At 46.8% G+C, this 18,718-nt stretch overlaps 1 protein-coding gene across 2 annotated transcripts in view; it reads left to right on the top strand.

Moving 5' to 3' along the window:
• The window catches only part of SYT17 (synaptotagmin XVII), a 118,570-nt gene that overhangs the window by 12,386 nt on the left and 87,466 nt on the right, over nucleotides 1–18,718 (top strand). The window contains exons 1-5 of one of the 2 annotated variants that reach the window (XM_011976084.1): nucleotides 3,309–3,561; nucleotides 3,722–3,739; nucleotides 4,393–4,541; nucleotides 10,873–11,021; nucleotides 14,021–14,640. In XM_011976084.1, coding sequence (XP_011831474.1) covers nucleotides 3,559–3,561; nucleotides 3,722–3,739; nucleotides 4,393–4,541; nucleotides 10,873–11,021; nucleotides 14,021–14,640 — 939 coding nt within the window. In that variant the 5' untranslated portion in view covers nucleotides 3,309–3,558. Of the gene's footprint in view, nucleotides 1–3,308; nucleotides 3,562–3,721; nucleotides 3,740–4,392; nucleotides 4,542–10,872; nucleotides 11,022–14,020; nucleotides 14,641–18,718 lie in introns of those variants that run through there. The other variant, XM_011976083.1, reaches the window with a different exon arrangement.

Genomic DNA, 18,718 nt, shown 5'->3' with positions numbered 1-18,718 from the left:
CGTCAGCTGCCGTTGCCGTGGTGACGGCTCCGGCTAATTGGCCGGCAGACCGAGCCTGAGGCAGCTGTTCCGACCAGGAGGGACAAGGACGTCGTCTCTCCCGGGCACTGGGTGCTGAGGGGTGGGGGACACCCGGAGGCCAGAGGCGCGCTGGTGGAGAAAAGGGAGCCTGTTACTTTAGTCCGCTGCATTGGGATCTGGGAGATGTGGACCCTCTTCACCTTGAAGAAACGTCCCCCAAGAATCCTTGGGCTGAATTAATTCTGAAATAATTTCTAAGCAGCCTTTTTTGGGGAGAGGGGGCGGAGGGGTGGGCCGGGCTTCTTGATGAAAAGACCTTTCTCCTCTGCAAGAAGGGAAGTGACCGCAGGTCAGCGCCAAGGTCAGGCAGGCAGACTCGCAGTGAGACCCGTTGAGTTGCTTGCTTCTGGTGCTGGCTCCTCTGAGCTGGGCAGCGAAGCTTACAGACTTCCACGTCCAGGATGCATCTTGGCTCACATCTTGTCCCCTCAGCCACAGCTGGGGGTGCTGCTGGTCCTCCCATTCCCCTCTGGCTCACGTATCCCCTCATAGTGTCCTCAGACGCTTCAGCCTGCCGGGAACTCTGTGCTGTGTCACCTGGCGGAGCCTCTTCCATTCGTCTCCTGCCTTCGATTCCCCGGATTGGCTTCCCTTTCGTGGAATCGCCAGTTTCTCTTTTCAAGTTCATTGAAGGTCACATTACTGTCCACCCACTGTGTGCTGAATGTTGTCCAGGGGCTACTCAATAGTCACCCAACAAACACTTGGGCGACCGCCTACTAAGTGCTGGCACTGGGGATGCAGTGATGAAAACAGCAAGTTCCTGCCCCTCTGAGTGCGCAATTTAGTGAGAAATGAACATATTTACTGGCTCCGGGGGTTCTTAATGGCCGCCTTCAGCAGAGAGAAATTAAGTGACTTGCCCAAGGCCACACAGCCGCTTAGGGGTCAAGGTGGGATCTCAAGGGGGTCGGTGCGAGATATGTTAAGCATCTCATATGACCATGAGCAGAGATGTCGGTTTTCCTTCTAGAACAAGGTGTTAAACTTTTTTTGTCCTGTGAAGTGCCAGATAGTACTTTTTTTCTCTTGGAGGTTCACATGGTCTCTGTCACAACTATTCCACTCTGACTATAGCACCAAAACTGCTATAGACAGTAGTAAATGAGTGGGTGTGGCTGTGTTCCAATAAAACTTTATTTGCAGGCACCAACATTTGAATTTTGTATACTTTGCACGAGTCAAGAGGCAGTCATCTTTTTTTTTTTTTCCCCAACCTTTTAAACTCGTACAAATCATTCTTTGCTCAAGGGCTGTAGCAAAACAGGCTGCGGGGCTGGTTTTGATCTGCGAACCTTAGTTTGCCAACCTCTGTTTAGAATGCATGGGTTTTCTTTGTTCCTCTTTCTTTCTGGTATGAATTGGTTCTCTTCCATCAGTGTCAAACATGGGAACCCAGGAGACCCAATGCTAGAAAGACTGCATGCCTGGGAACGTCAGGGTACCTCTTTCATCTTCTTTGGTTTCTCTCTGTTCCTTGACACTCATCTTGCACCTGGGCTTTGAGAAAGCTGGGAAGGCTGTTTTTCAGCAGGGGCATGAGGTGGCCTTGTCTCTGTTCACTTTGGTTTCATAAATGGCCTCTTTTGACCACCACATGTCTAGGAAATGCTTCCCCATATTCCGAAAATGGTCATGGATTATCATGAAAAAGTATCACTTTATCCTAAACATTCTAAAGCACTTTTTCATGTAAGCCCTATGAGAATATATTTTGCTGTTTTGTGCCCTGCTGTACCTGCCGGGACAATACCTGGTGCCTGCTGGGTACCACTATGTCTTGACAATCACCCAATTATCATCACAGAAAGGGTGCATTTTAATTTTCAACTGGACCGCACGCAAGTATTTGCAGAGTCAGTGTCCTGTCCCACCCTAACAGCACCCCTTTGAAGTATAGAGTAGCCTTTCCACTAAAGAAGAGGTAACCGAGGCTCAGAGAGGCCCCCTAACTTGTGCGAGTCACGTGATCAGTCAATGGTGAAACTAGGACTGTAGTACTTCTTGACTCAGCTCGTTGCATGGCCCCTCAGCACCTTTGGGTCTTGTTCTGTGTATGGTTTGAGTTTTGGCTTTAGAGATTTTGTGATAAGTGCCTTTGAGTATTTCCCAAGCTGTTGTTATTCCCTTACCACTTCGAGGATTTTGATTTTTTCACAAGCCACGTACCACCTGTACTATGATGATGATGATGGTGATGACGATTATTTTAGACAGAGTCTAAATAACTCTGTTGCCCAGGCTGGAGTGCAGTGGTGTGATCTCGGCTCACTGCAACCTCTGCTTCCCAGGTTCAAGTGAGTCTCCTGCCTCAGCCTCCCCAGCAGCTGGGATTACAGGTGCCTGCCACCATGCCTGGCTAATTTTTTGTATTTTTAGAAGAGAGGGGGTTTCACCATGTTGGCCAGGCTGGTCTCAAGCTCCCGACCTCAGGTGATCCACCCACCTTGGCCTCCCAAAATACTATGATTATAGGCATGAGCCACTGTGCCTAGCCCTACCTATGCTATTATTAACTTAATTTTTTTTCTATAAATGGGCTCACTTTTATTTTTACTTTAACAAAATCATATGAAAAGGAAACATTACATCACTAATATCATAGGAAACCAAGATCATGTGACATGGGCAGAAGGCAACTAGAAGAATAACGCAATGGGAGTAATGCCACATTATTGAATTCTAGGTGGACATGGCTGTCTGCAAGGCTCTGGACAAGATCTACTTTCTTTGTTTAAAAGAAAGGGGATGGGTGAGGGTAGAAATTGGTAAGTGGTAAAAAGATGTTAACATGCAGTGGTACCAAGTTGAGACTTTCTCCTCCTGGAAGGAGAACTGGAAAGAAGATAATAACTTTCCCCCTCTTGATTCAAAGTTCTGAGTTTGAGTCCCACCTCAGTTCACCTCTGGGGCATGCCCGAGGTTGGGGTGCAGGACTTCTAACCAACCTAGTCTACTTGGCCCATTTGGAAAACCATCTTAAAGAGAAGGAGGGAGTCTGTGCCCTGAAAACCCAGGAGACGAAGATGGGGAGGTGGGGTGGGGCCACAACAGGAAGGGAGGCCCTCCTTCCTCAAGAGGACCAGATTAGGGCTTCCTTTTTAGTTCCCTCTATTTGTGGGTGGTGATAGGAAACACCCCACCATTACCATTGGAGCAGAATTGGAAGGTAGGGCCTCCGGGAGGGCGGGGGAGCCAAGTAACATCCACTGTGTGCCTGCCTGCATGTTAGCTAATCATGTCCTTTTGGGTTGGCTACATGGCTATTTCTGTATAGGAAGGTTTGCTCTTCTCCTGAAGTGTGGCTGTATTGGATAGCATGACTATCTATCCGCCCGCTCTGATTCATAACAGCATACGGTGCAAATCAAATCGAAATGCTAAAGTTTCCCATTTATTTGGTGTTGGTTAACCAGGAGGCTACCAGCAGCCCTGAAAATAGCAACACCTTGTTAGGAAGTCAGCTCCCTTCCCAGGATGGTAAGTGGAAATACGCAGGGCTTTTTTTTTTTTTTTTTTTTTTCTTCTGTAAATTTTTTTTTTGAGTTGCTGGAATATTGCTAAACTGGTCTTGTCTCTCTTTCTTTAACCCCTTCGTTCCCTTACGCCCTTGGCTTCATCGTGGATCTTAAAAGGGCAGTTGGAACCATTAAACGAGGTGGGTTCATTTGATGATTTGTTTGGTCTGGTTTCTAATCAAGAAATGCCTGACTTTCGTTTTGGAGTCTTATGTGGGGCTGTGGGGATATTGAATATTCAACAATAACCTGGTGTTAATACCAGCAGAGTTTCCATTCCTTTCTAACGAAAGGAGATCCCGGTTTTGAAAAGACACCAGTTGAGAAGACAAGTTTCCCTCTCCACCCCTACTTATTCCGTTTGATTATCTCTGTCTGTTTCATGTCACCGAGATCATTTTTTACATATTTTTTCCCCTGCTTTCAAGAAGACAGAGTAATATTCATTGTGTTTTGAACATATTGTATAGCCCTTACAATGTTGTATAAACCACCCACATGTCAAGAAAGACGTTCACATAAACTACCAAAGAAAATACCTGCAAATGTTTTGCTTGCTACTAATGGCTCCAGCGAGTTGATGTTTGCTATCTTTGTGCCTGCAGTTGGTAAATAGAAATGGAAAACATTTTGTTCTAAGTGCTGAGCAGCAAAGCCAGAACTCCTGAATGTCTATTTCTCATCCGAGATCGGCTACTTTTAATTTTGGGTGTTGTTTCTCCTCTTCCTCTTCCCCACCCTGCCCACCACCCCTCTCCCCCTACCCCCGGCCCACCTCCCCCAATGGCCTCAGGGTTTTCTTTCTAGACTCTCTGATCTGCTGCTGTGCAGATGGACCTGCCGGCACTGCTGTCAGAAGTGCTACGAGTCCAGCTGTTGCCAGTCAAGTGAGGATGAAGTTGAAATTCTGGGACCTTTCCCTGCTCAGACCCCTCCCTGGCTGTAAGTAAAACTGCTCTGAAATCAATTTCAAGACTTTTCCCTTTTTCTGAGAAGCGGGGGTTGGGGGTCTGGGCCACAGGAGGGAGGATGTGGGGGCATGAAAGAGAAGCAGGCTGAGTTTCCATGGACATCTTTGCTGCAGACTGCGGATATGTTCTGTACACCTCATTTTGTTCGGCAAGCTGGCAAGACCAGCTGGTGGTGGGGTTTTAGTTCACCTAGTGGCACATTGGGCCTTCTGAGATATGAACCGTGTAATGCTAAGTGTGTGGGCATTTTTAGTCATATAAAGTGTTGTTCCAAGCAGAAAAGGAGATCTGTGAGCCTCTATATTCTTCAAGGGCTGACCACATTCTGAGGGTTTCCATCCAAGTCCGCGTGACAAGATTCCCTAGCACCCAGCCCAGGGCATGCACATAGTAAAAGCTCGATAAATATCCGTTACATGGATGGGTAGACGGAATCAACAAACAAGCGCCTTTTTGCTGCTCCGAACAAGAACTTCAGAAACAGGGAAGCAGAAAAGCACCTCCAGGCTCCATCCTGTCCTCCAACGCTGTTTATGTTCTCTCTGGCATCTTTCGTTTTATTTCTGATTCGCTCTCCTCCCGCGCCTGCATACAACATCTCCATCTGCCAGTCGCTCAGATATTTTGGGAACGCAGTTTTGAAGCTTCTCAGCCACGTGCCTGGTCCACCTCTCCGTGACTGAGAGAGGGACGTGGTCAGAGAGCCTGGGCACAGTCAAGAATGTCGGGGCTGGGAAGGATCAAGAAGTCATCAAGTGAGCTTGTCATGATTCGGAGGGGCAGGCCCAGAGAGGGAGAGAGGCAGCGGCCAGAACCCACAGCTGGAGCCTGGCAGGGTGGAAGAAGGCAGTGCTGTTTCAGCTCAGTCCTTGGTCTGAGATTCCAAAAGTCTCTGGTGTCCCATCTTTCCCTCCCAAGTTGGGGGCTCATGCATCAGGCCTCTTTTTCTCTTCTTAGAAGCAAGTATCAAATATTTCCATAGCAAAATGGCTCTGGATCCAGGCTCTGTGATCGCAACTACTATTTCTAGTTCTGTGACCTTGGGCAAATGGTTTAATCTCTCTGTACCTTGATTTCCCATCTGTGAAATGGGGTGATAAAAAGAATAGTATTTCTCTCAGAGTTGTCGCAGGGAGTCAATGAATTTGAAATGTGGAAAAGTAGTTAGGAATGCTTGATACTTCGTTGGTGATTATAAATGTAATTCTGGCTGGGCGCAGTGGCTCACACCTGTAATCCCAGCATTTTGGGAGGCTGAGGCAGGCGGATCACTTGAGCTCAGGAGTTTGAGACCAGCCTGGGCCACATAGTGAGACCCTCTCCCCCACCCCATCTCAACAAAACATCAAAAAATTAGCTGGGTGTGGTGATGTGTGCCTGTGGTCCCAGCTACTGTGGAGGCTGAGGATCGCTTGAGCCTAGGAGGTTGAGGCTGCAGTGAGCTATGATTGCGCCACTGCACTCCAGCCTGGGAAAGAATGAGACCCTATCTCAAAAAAAATAAATAAAACAAACAAACAAACAAATAAATAAATAAATAAGATATGCATATAATATGCTTAGCACAGAGTAAAAGTTTTATAAGCATTTATTTCTGTCAGTATTAGGTATCAATAGAGATTAATTAAACTGATACAAACACAATGTTAAAGAACTCTTCCATTATTCATTATTCATAAGTTGTGGCCTGAATCCTACAGGTGTGTGTGAAGTTGAGATTTTGGGTGAAAGCAACTCATTAATCAAGAGATAATTTGCAGCCGGGTGCCGTGGCTCTCATCTGTAATCCCAGTGCTTTGGGAGGCTGAGGTGGGAGGACAGCTGGAGGTCAGGAGTTTGAGACCAGCCTGCCTGGGCAACACGATGAGACCCCTATCTCTATAAAAATTTTTAAAATTAGCTGGGCATGTTGTTGCCTAGAGTTCCAGTTATTCGGGAGGCTGAGGTGGAAGGATCGCTTGAGCCTGGAAACTCAGGGCTGCAGTGAGCTATAATCATGCCACTGCATTCCAGCTTGAGCAACAGGGCAAGACTTAAAAAAAAAAAAAAAAAAAAAAGGATTCCACTGGTCTATGTAGCAGAAGTTAGTTCAGTCCATCTGATGTCTTTAAAGCTATGCTCACAAGAATGCCAACTCCATGTGGGCCGGGATTTTTGCCTGTCTTGTTCACTCAGAAAAAGTTGTTGACTGACACACTATTCTTCAGGCAGAACTTGCATTCTTAAAGTGCCAATCATCAGTTGAAAAGTTAATCTGAGTTCCTTTTGTAGTTATTTCTTAAGTACAGTGTGCCAGGCGCTGTGGCATACACAGGGCTAGATAGGGTCCTATGACCATGCTCAGGGCATTTTCAATCTCATGTAGGAGGTAAGGCAGGTATATAAGTCAGGTTGCCCCCTAGAGTTGTGCATTTACACTCTGCATTCCATATATGACAGTCCTGCATAAGGCCTTGTTATGAAAGAATCAGGAATGATGGCTTCAGGCGTAGCTGGATCCAGGAGCAGAAATCATGTCATCAGAGCCTTTCTCTGTTTCTCTCTCTCTCTCTCTCTGTTTCTTCTGTATTGGCCTCATTCTTAAGCTTGTTTTCTCCATGTGACAGGACTAGACTTGCATTCTGTTGCCGTTGCATAAAAAGTGAACAAATAAACAAACAAAACAAAACCTGGAAAGGCTCTCATTAGCCAGGCTTGGGTTATGTACCAGTCACTTTCACTTGGAGGAAATGGTGCCAGAATCATGCCAGTTACCTGCCCACCCAGGAAACCAGGGAAATGCTCATTTCTATCCGAAACACATGAACTAAACTACTAGACCAGGGGTTGGCAAACTTTTAAAGTATCAAATAGTAAATATATTAGCCTCATGGGCCATATGGTCTCTGCTGCAGCTACTTATTTCTACCATTGTTGTGCAAAAGCAGCTGTAGACCATAAATGAAGGGGCAGGGCTGTGTTTCATTAACACTTCATTTACAAAATCAGGCAGTGAATTTGGCTTTGTAGTTTGCAGACCCCTGTAATAGACAATTGGGGTGTTGTGACTACAGAGGAGAAAATTGACTAGAGAAGTGGGCAGACACCACAAATGGACACTACATCTAGGAAGAGCTGGGGGAATAGTGGAAAATGAGCCTGCAAGCTCAGGTTGAATTGAGTCTTGAATGCCGGAGTAAGGAATTTGGATTTTCTTCTGTACCAGCGGAGACCCCTCAGAGGTGTTGAAAATCACAGTCAGGTACCTGTTTGCCCCCTAGATATCCAAATGTTGAGTGTTACAGATGCACAGCCTAGGTTCTCATGCTGAGTTGGAAGACAGTTGCATTTTGCCTTGACTGCTGCTGACCCTTTGTGTAAGCAGGGGCAAGAGGGCTGGGACCCTCTGGGAAGACACTTCTTTCGGTTTTGCCACTAGTAGAGAAGTGGACTGTAACTTTCCCAGCAGGGCCAATACACCACACAACTCCAGGTGGCACCAATTCACATGGTGGCCATCATGAATGGCACCATCTAGGGTTGTGCAGTCTACAGACTGGACAGCTGTGCATGACCTTTGTGCTTCCCAGGATGAATGAGGTCTCTTCTGAACACTGGGCAGTGCTTGACACATTTTTGGCACTCAGCATAATGCAAAACGGTAAGAGAAATCTGTAAAGAGAAGACGGCTAAATCATTCAGAAAGCAAATTTACAGCTTTGTATTTTCCCCAGATTTATTTACCAAGTGGGCAGCTGCATGTTATCAAACAGACAGGAAGTAGAAATGTCAAGTGTATGGGCTTCGCAATGCTGTTCCTACTGCGACATTTGAGCCGAGAACCATGGGACTTGCCTCTGTGGACTGGCACGTGGCAGATGAGCTGGCCCTTTGTGTGTGCTCTGTGTGTGATCTTGGGGGACACAACATTAATTGTCACATATGCTCATGTCCTGTGGGCCCCCAACTTTTCTTGGCTGGGCTGGTGAAGATTAGGAAAACTGCACAATCTAACTGGTGCCTTTTGAAGCAATGCCAGAAAGACCCTCGTTGAAGAGTGAATTAAAGTCAAGTTGGTTGATTGCTTGTCGAACAAGCGTATGTTGAATCCCTACAATGTGCAGAGCTCTTACAGGTCTCACAGAGATGCCTCACTTGGCGATTGGGAGTGTGTGCCATTTAGAGTTTAGCATTACTGGCTCAGTTGGGGTTCTCCCTTTTAACAGTGATGCAAATTAGTTATTCATCCTTCTTCCAACCTGTGTTAGTTTGTTTTGTGTTGCGATAAAGAGATACCCAAGACTGGGTAAGGTTCAAGTGATTCTCATGCCTCAACTTCCCAAGTAGATGGGACTACAGGTGTGTGCCACCATGCCAGGTTAATTTTTGTACTTTTAGTAGAGATGGGGTTTCGCCATGTTGGCCAGGTTGGTCTTGAACTCCTGACCTCAAATGATCCACCCAGCTCAGCCTCCCAAAGTGCTGGGATTACAGGCGTGAGTCATCGCGCCCGGCTCCTGATAATGCTTTTGAAGAACATTAGATCAGTCTCATCTCATGCACAGAATGTGTCTGAAGACTTCACAGCATTCAAAACTTGCATTTTTCAAGACAAGTTTTCCTGTAGGCTTTAATGTCACATTGCGGGGGATGCAGCCTCGGAAGGCATAAATCTACAGCCATTATGGCTTAGGGGCATGTTATTAGCGGCATCAGTCTCAAAACGATGTCACCAGCTGTTTTTCTACCTCCTTTTCCATCCCTCCAGCATCCTTACCTAGCTTTATGAGTATTGGGGGGGAGATCTTAAAGCCCCCCAGTTGTAATAATATCAACTAAGCTGGGCATGGAGGCATGCAACTATAGTCCCAGCTACTCAGGAGGCTGAGGGCGGGAGGATCACTTTGAGCCTAGGAGTTTGAGTCCAGCCTGGGCAACATAGTGAGATCCTGTTTCTTAAACAAAAAAAAAAGAAATCAATGAATTGATCGATTGATCAATCCATAAAAAATGTTTCAAAATGTATTGAGCGCCTGTTTACTACACAACCAAGCACTGTTCTAAGCATTTTATTTATTTATTTTTGAGACGGGGTCTCTTGCTCTGTCTCCCAGGCTGGAGTGCATTGGCACAATCATAGCTCACTGCAGCCTCAAACTCCTGGGCTCAAGCGAGCCTCTTGCCTTAGCCTCCCAAGTGACTATGACTACAAACACAAGCCATCATGCCCAGCTAATTTTAAAATTTTTTTTGTAGAAACAGAGTTCTGCCATGTTGCCCAGGCTGGTCTCAAACTTTCGAGCTCAAGCGATCCTCCTGCCTCAGCTTCCCAAAGTGCTGGGATTACAGTTGTGGGCAACCATGCCCAGTCAACTTTTAGTAGAGATGGGGTCCTGCTGTGTTGACCAGGCTGGTCTCAAACTCCTGGCCTCAAGGGATCCTCCTGCCTTGGCCTCCCAAAATGCTGGGATTATATGTGTGAGCCACCATGCTCGGCCTCTACACATTTTATATGTGTTAACTCATTCAGGGTTTGCAACCACCATATAATGTGGGTACTGTCAATATTTCCACTTTACAGATGGGGAAATGGAGGTACGGGAGGGGAAAGGGACTTACCCCAGCACCCAGCCAGGGTTCAGCCCCAGCGGTTCTCTTAATCACTACCCCGTATCGTCTTTCTTCTCCATCCACCCTTACCCGCTCCTTCCCAATTTCTCAGCAGTTCTTTATTGGGAGCACATTGAGTCACGGCTGCTGCTAATTTATAGCTATTTCTTGACATCAAACTTCTGTTCAGAAATTGTTGATTTTCAGGGCCATTTCTGCCACGCAAAGAACCCTTGAGTGACATTGTTATAGGATATTTTTAAAAGATCTTAAATTATAGACACAGTGACTATTGAAATACCAGGACACTTGTAACCAAAAGCAGAAGTTTGGATGCCTATAAACCACCAGACGGTTCACTGCAGACTAGAGATTGACAGGTCTCGGGCTTCACTGAGCCAAAGTGGCGCCCCCACGTGGCGACAGCCTAAGTTTACACAGTTCTCCGCCCAGCCCCAGCTTTGAAATTATGCAAGTTCTTGACAGATTGTTCTAAATCGGGGAATATTTCTTCATATCATTTCACATTTGGTGCAAAAAGCAAGACGTTGTTGAGAGTTTAAGGACACCACACTGTTTCAAATTTGCATTATTCCATGTTGCATAAAATGGGTCTGAGAGCGGTTTCATCGCGGGTCTTAACCCCCAAGGGACGGAGATACCAGTCCCTCGGGATTCCTGGACAGCTACTGACACCTCTTCCCTTCCTATAGGATGGCCAGCCGGAGCAGTGACAAGGATGGTGACTCTGTCCACACGGCCAGCGAAGTCCCGCTGACCCCACGGACCAATTCCCCGGATGGAAGACGCTCGTCCTCAGACACATCCAAGTCCACGTACAGCCTGACGCGGAGGATTTCAAGTAAGTATCTCCGCTGTACCTCTCTGGGGGCCCTGGCTGGCTTTTCCAGACACTCCCACGGAGAGTCATGAAGGGCAGTGTGGTTGCTGCGGGAGGGCGGCAGAGTGGGGTGACAGTCCAGGAGACAGGGGGAGAGAGAGATAATGACGGTGTGACAGAGGACGGCATCACACCTGATTGCTGATGAGTTCAATCAAAAGCAATCATTTTGATTGATTTTTGCTTTTATTAATTTTAAGTTTGATTGAATTGGCTGAATTGATTCACATTGTCAGTGTATATCATTTCAGATTCTGAAAGATGGGTGTGGCTATATTATATAGAAGGGCTTGTCAATTCTGGTGACTTTGGGAGCTAGGCGGGTTGCATCAGTGGCCAAATGCAGAGGTTACATAGAGATAAACATTGCCTGAGTGCGGTGACAAATGGCAGCTGCCGCTCTGCCTGGAGAGTTACTAAGGGCAGGGTGAAGACTTCAGTCAATTGAAAAGTGAATGCCCCATTGAAAGGGGAGCAGGGCGGCTGCTGCTCAGCTTGGCCAATGGTAGCTGTATGGGATTGGGGGCCCAGTATTGTCTGATCTTTGTAAAGAGATATTGGCAATCTGGGTTTTTTTTTTTTCTTTTTTTATATGAAACATTCTTACTTTCGAGCCTAAATAAAATGTATGTGCAGCCATCAAACTTGGCCGCCCAATTTGTCTACTCTGTTATGTGGCATATGTGTTTGACCAAACAGCATGATTTGGGTGAGGAGGAAAAAGGAAGATAAACACCCAGAGACTCCCAACCTCTTTCTGCTCCACAAAAGTATCTTTTCTCTGCGTGAACTGATGTCTGAAATTCACTAAACAGAGAGAAAAGCTTAAAATGCCTGAAACAAGTCCATTCAGGTGGAGATCATTGGTGTCCAACCTTTCCTGGGGGTAGAGGGAAAAGAAAAAAGTAGGAAAAAAAAAAAAAAAAAGAGTTCAAGGGCATGAAATAGTGAAACAGAGGGAGCACTGGGTTTGTTTAGGCCTCAGTCTTCCCATCTGTAAAATGAGAGGGCTGATCTAGAACTGTGCTGTCTGGTGTAACAGTTACCAGACACACGTAGCTGTTGAGCACGCAAATGGTGAGACTGAATCTTACTGATGTTCTGTGAGTGCAAAATATGTACTGGACTTTCAAGACAGTGAGAAAATAAAAGGCCTAGTGTGGTGACTTGTGCCTATAATCCCAGCACTTTGGGAGACCGAGGCGGGAGGATCACCTGAGGTCAGGAGTTCGAGACTAGGCTGGCTAACATGGTGAAACCCTATCTCTACTAAAAATACAAAATTAGACGGGCATGGTAGCGCATGCCTGTAATCCCAGCTACTTGGGAGGCTGAGGCAGTAGGATCACTTGAACCCGGGAGGCGGAGGTTGCAGTGAGCCGAGATCGCACCACTGCACTCCAGCTCAGGCAACAAAAGTGAAATGCTGTCTCCAAAAAAAAAGAGAGAGAGAGAGAGAATTTAAAGTATCTCACTAAAATGTTTTTCTATTGGTTCCATGTTGAAATGATTATATATTGGATATAGTGGGTTAAATAAAATAAAATACTAAAATCAATTTTGCGGGCCAGGTGCGGTGGCTCATGCCTGTAATCCCAGCACTTTGGGAGGCCAAGGCAGGCAGATTGCTTGAGGCCAGGAGTTCAAGACCATCCTGGCCAACATGACGAAACCCCATCTCTACTAAAAATGCAAAAATGGGCCAGGTGTGGTGGTACACAACTGCGGTCCCAGCCACTTGGGAGGCTGAGGCATGAGAATCACTTGTACCTGGAAGGCGGAGGTTGCAGTGAGCCGAGATCCGCCACTGCACTCCAGGCTGGGCGACAGGGCAAGACTCTGTCTCAGAATAAACAAATAAATTACATTACATTAAAGGAATTTTGCCCTTTTTTTGGCATGTTTTTAAAGTCATGGCTGCCAGGATATTTTAAGTTACATATGTGGCTTGCATTTCTGGCTTGCGTTATCTTTCTGTGGACAGTGTGGGCCTAGATGATTTCTGAGTCTTATGCCTAGCTCTGAACACAGGTGATTTCCATTTAGCACACGTCTGTCAGAGTACCTCCCATGCCTCAGGCAAATGTCTCATAATGACAGCTGTTAGGGCAATTAGCAAGAATGCCATGAGCTCATTGCTAGAAGAGTGGGATGCACAAAGGTTAGAATTATGAACTTGGGATCTGCTGGTTCACGGAAGGGAGAGAGGCAGCCCGTAAGCGATGAAGTTTGAATACGAACCTTGAAGAAGTATAATCGTTCCCATGTATTGGTCTGTGCCTATGGGCACATTCTGTGCCATGCCCTTTCCATGCCCTGGTTCAGTGAATCTTCATCACATTCTTCGAGGTAGGTGCCATTATTGACTCTATTTTACTGATGGGAAAACAGAGTCCCAGAGAGTCAAAAGAATATGCCTGGACTCACATGGCTCATTGTTAATGAGTGCACGAGTAGTGAGTAAGTGGCTGAGAGGGAATTCTACCCAGACACTCTGGTCCCAGAGCTCACTTTCTTAAAGTGGAGACATCATAGGATAATGGTTAGAGCCAGACTCTGGGGCCAGCTAGACCAGCCTGACCCCTGACTCCTCCACTTGCAAGTGTGTGACCTTCAGAAAGTTACTTAAAGCTTCTGTTTCCTCGTCTATAAAGTGAGGATAATAGTAATTATCTAAGAATTCAAGGGCATGTGAAGATTGTGATTGCACATATGAGATGATGTGATGTACTCAGTCTATGAGAGCAGTGTCTGGTACTTAGCTGCTGTGATGACGGCAGTGGTGACAAGAGTGGACCGTACTGTCTGTCACAGAATCAGTGAGTATTTCAGAGTGTAGAGAAAGATGGCAAGGATCATTTTGAAGCAGAGTAAACAGTGCAAGAATCTGCTGACCTGCAAAGTTGCCCAGGTGTGCCTTGTATGTGGCTGTCTTCATTGTTATTTCTGGTGGCTCTCAGGTCTTGAGTCAAGACGTCCCAGCTCTCCACTCATCGATATTAAACCCATCGAGTTTGGCGTTCTCAGCGCCAAGAAGGAGCCCATCCAGCCTTCGGTGCTCAGACGGACCTATACCCCCGACGACTATTTCAGGAAGTTCGAACCCCACCTGTACTCCCTCGACTCCAGCAGTGACGACGTGGACTCTCTGACGGACGAGGAGATCCTGTCCAAGTACCAGCTGGGCATGCTGCACTTCAGCACTCAGTACGACCTGCTGCACAACCACCTCACCGTGCGCGTGATTGAGGCCAGAGACCTGCCACCTCCTATCTCCCACGACGGCTCGCGTCAGGACATGGCACACTCCAACCCCTACGTCAAGATCTGTCTCCTGCCAGATCAGAAGAACTCAAAGCAGACCGGGGTCAAACGCAAGACCCAGAAACCCGTGTTTGAGGAGCGCTACACCTTCGAGATCCCCTTCCTGGAGGCCCAGAGGAGGACCCTGCTCCTGACCGTGGTGGATTTTGATAAGTTCTCCCGCCACTGTGTCATTGGGAAAGTTTCCGTGCCTTTGTGTGAAGTTGACCTGGTCAAGGGCGGGCACTGGTGGAAGGCGCTGATTCCCAGTTCTCAGGTAAGGGATGGGTTTGTGGTGTTTCCTCCTGGGAGCTTTTTTAAAAAGGGATCTTTTTTATTTTATTTTACTGTTTAAAAGGCTTTTTTGGATTTTTAAAACTTTTTATTTTGAAATAATTTTTGACTCACAAGAGGTTGCAAAAATAGCAGAGAGTTCCTGTGTCTTCTTGATCCAGCATGATAGCATCTTACACAATCAGGAAATAGACATTGGTAACTAACCTAGAGCTTACTCAGATTTCACTAGTTTTTATAGACATCACTCCTGTGTGTGTCTTTCTGTGAAAATTTATCACACGTATAGATTCATGTAACTACCACCACTCTGGAAGCCTTTTTTAAATGATTGATGCTGAGTTATTTAATAAGGAGAATGATTGCACAGGGTATAAAGCTATCAATCATTTTGACTTTCAGAAATTGATTTGGGGGGAAAAAGTGAAGGCTGGAAAACAAGATGATGCATCGATGCTTTTCAGTCCAACTGTTAGATTGGCTTCCTTCCCCCTGTCCAGCCCAGGGAAATGTGGTTGGCTGCTTGGGAAGCCACCCACGGACCAGGCTGTGTCTCCAGTCGGCTGTCGGGCATTCCTGCATCTTAGAGGATAACCGTCTACCCATTGTGGGTAGAAGGATGTGGGGAGCCCAAGGAAAGGAAAAGACCCAGCCACTCCTTCCTCCCTCCCTCCCTTCCCACTTCTCTCTTCGCTCCCTTCCTCCCTTCCTTCCCCGATCCCCTCTTCCCTTCCTTCCCCACTTCCCTCTTCCCTCCCTTTTTCCCTCCCTCACCTCCTTCCTTCCTCCCCTCCTCCTGTCTTCCCTTCCTTCTCTCCCTGTCCTGTGGGATGGCTGGTGTAGGAACAGGGACGGGAGATGGAGAAACAAGGGAGGGGGTTTGGCCACCATGAGGTCAATAAGAGTTGCCTTCCAGGCCAGGCACAGTGGCTTATGCCTGTAATCCCAGCACTTTGGGAGGCTGAGGTAGGAGAATCACTGGAGTCCAGGCATGTGAGGCCAGCCTGGGCAACACAATGAGATCCCCAAAAAAAAATGTAAAAATTAGCTAGGCGTGGTGGTACACATCTGTAATTCCAGCTACTTGGGAGGCTGAGGCAGGAGGATCTCTTGAGCCCAGAGTTCGAGGCTACAGTGAGCTATGATAGAGCCAGTGCACTCACTCCAGCTCACTCCAGGCTGGGTGACAGAGTGAGACCCTGTCTCTAAAAAAAAAAAAAAAATTGCCTTTCCATAGGGAGCCATCTGGTGACACGCAGAGAAAATGGCCTTGGGTCTAATCTGCAACCTTCCTCCCACTGCCTAACTGTTGCTAGGCTCCTCTGCTCCCTCACCCCTCTGCTCCCTCACCTCACTTCAGGTGAAATGGAGGTAGCAATACCACCTTGCAGCGAGGGCCTGGCGGGTGGTGAGCTCTCCACAGTGGCAGCCCCCATTGTCAGGAGAGGACGTCTTCTATTGTGAACCCATTCAGAGTGAGCCTGTAATGCATCGCCTTCCAGTGCACTAAGCGGTAATCACACCTGGTGAATATCTAATTGGGCAGACAACAGGTAGGGAGTGTTCCGGTTCACTCCTGATGCTGAGCCTTCTTGCGGCAGAGGAGCTGGCGTCTCCTGAGCTGAGTTAATCTCGGGGCTGCCGTCTCCCTTCCATCTGAAGAGGGACAGCCAGGCCTATTTTATGTCACTGCGGGAGCAGGTTTCTCCCAGACAAGGGCTGGCTCCTCACCCTTGATAAAGCTGCAGGCTGTGCTTTAGTTTCATGGGGACCTTTGGGTGCCTCTAAGAATTAAAAGTATTCATGTGTATAGGGCTGAGTGCAATGGCTCACACCTGTAATCCCAGCACTTTGGGAGGTTGAGGTGGGAGGATGGCTTGAGCCCAAGAGTTAGAGACTAGCCTGAGAAACATAGTGACACCTTCTTTCTTTCTTTCTTTTTTTTTTTTCTTTGAGACAGAGTCTCGCTCTGTCGCCCGGGCTGGAGTGCAGCAGGGGATCTCAACTCACTGCAAGCTCCGCCTCCCGGATTCGCGCCATTCTCCTGCCTCAGCCTCCCGAGTAGCTGGGACTACAGGCCCCCGCCACCTCGCCCAGCTAGTTTTTTGTATTTTTTAGTAGAGACGGGGTTTCACCGTCTTAGCCAGGATGGTCTCGATCTCCTGACCTTGTGATCCGCCCGTCTCGGCCTCCCAAAGTGCTGGGATTACAGGCTTGAGCCACCGCGCCCGGCCCTGGCCTATTTTTTATTTTTAGAAAGAGAGTCTGGCTCAGTCGCCCAGACTGGAATGCAGTGGCGTAATCACAGCTCACTGCAGCCCCAAACTCCTGGGCTCAAGAGATCCTCCCACCTCAGCCTCCTGAGTAACTAGGACTACAGTTGTATGCCACTGCACCTGGTTAGTTTTTTTAAAAATATATGTTGCAGAGTTGGGGATTTCGCTGGGTTGCCTAGGCTGGCCTCCAACTCCTGGTCTCAAGCGATCCTCCCACCTCGGCCTCCTAAAGTTTGCTGGGGTTATCGGCATGAGCTACTGAACCCTGCCAAGACTCATTTTGTTAAGAATGATCAAAATTGACCTTGAAAATGGACACCATATTGAAGACTGAGGTACCATCTCTCAGTAATTCCAATATAGTAGGTCTTGACCATTGGAGTGGATCAGGATGTATTTGCTTACATTTGGGGAGCAAATGTATTTCAGGCAGAAGTTTTAAATGATGAAATCCACTAGGAAGGTCATACTATATGAGTATGTCACTTTGAATACCAGACTCGTACTAGCGAGGCAAGAAACTCACACAGAGAGAGGCACTGGAGACTCTGACTGAGGAAAGAATATGCTCCTATTGCCCAGCTAATGCTTATTCTGGAATTTATGCTCTTTGAGTGGAAAAGCCGGTTGTCTTACATGCTGCCAGCAATCATACGAAAAAAAGCTCATCACTGATCATTAGAGAAATGCAAATCAACACCACAACGAGATACCATCTCACACCGGTCAGAATGGCTACTATTAAAAAGTCCAAAATAACAGATGCTAGTGAGGTTATGGAGAAAAAGGAATGCTTATACATTGTTGGTGGGAGTGTAAATTAGTTCAGCCATTGTGGAAGACACTGTGGCAATTCCTCAAAGACCTAAAGACAGAAATACCTTTCGACCCAGCAATCCCGTTACTGGGCATATACCAAAGGAATATAAATTGTTCTATTATAAAAACACATGCATGCGTTATGCTCATTGCAGCACTATTCACAATAGCAAAGCCATGGAATCGACCTAAATGTCCATCAGTGATAGACTGGATAAAGAAAATGTGGTGCATATATACCATGGAATACTACGCAGTCATGAAAAAGAGCAAAATCATGTCTTTTGCAAGAACATGGGTGGAGCTGGAGGCCACTATCCTCAGCAAACTAACACAGGAATGGAAAACCAAATACTCTATGTTCTCACTTACAAGTGGGAGCTAAATACTGAGAACACATGGACACAGAGAGGGAAACAACACACACTGGAGCCTTTTGGAGGGTCGGGGGTGGGAGGAGGGAGAGGATCAGGAAAAACAATGAATGGGTACTAGACTTAATACCTGGGTGATAAAATAATCTATACAACAAATCCCCATGACACAAATTTACCTATGTAACGAACCTGTGCTTGTACTCCGGAACTTAAAATAAAAGTTAAAAAAAAAAAAAATTAAGTTCTGCAAAAAAAAGGAAAGAAAGAAAGAAAGAAAGAAAGAAACAAGCTGGTTGTCTTTGGCCGGGTTCCCTAGAAGCAGAGCTGGAGATGGGGATTTGGATGTAGATTTGTTGCCAGGGCTGCCATAACAGAGCACTACAAATTGAGTGGCTTAAAGCAACAAAAATTTATTGTCTCACAGGCCTGGAGGCAAGGAGTCTCAGATCAAGGCATTAGCAGAGTCATGTTCCCTCTGAAACCGGGAGGGGAAGCCCTCCTTGCTCCTTCCTGGCTTCTGGTGGTTGCAGGCAGTCCTTGGAATTCCTTGGCTGGAGCTGCATTGCTCTAATCCCTGCTCCACCATCAC

The sequence above is a fragment of the Mandrillus leucophaeus genome, unplaced genomic scaffold (genome assembly GCF_000951045.1).
Source record: "Mandrillus leucophaeus isolate KB7577 unplaced genomic scaffold, Mleu.le_1.0 Scaffold162, whole genome shotgun sequence".
In the NCBI taxonomy this organism is placed as follows: Eukaryota; Metazoa; Chordata; class Mammalia; order Primates; family Cercopithecidae; genus Mandrillus; species Mandrillus leucophaeus.
The sequence above is the reverse complement of the archived record's forward strand: the minus strand, read 5'-3'. Positions and strand labels throughout refer to the sequence as shown.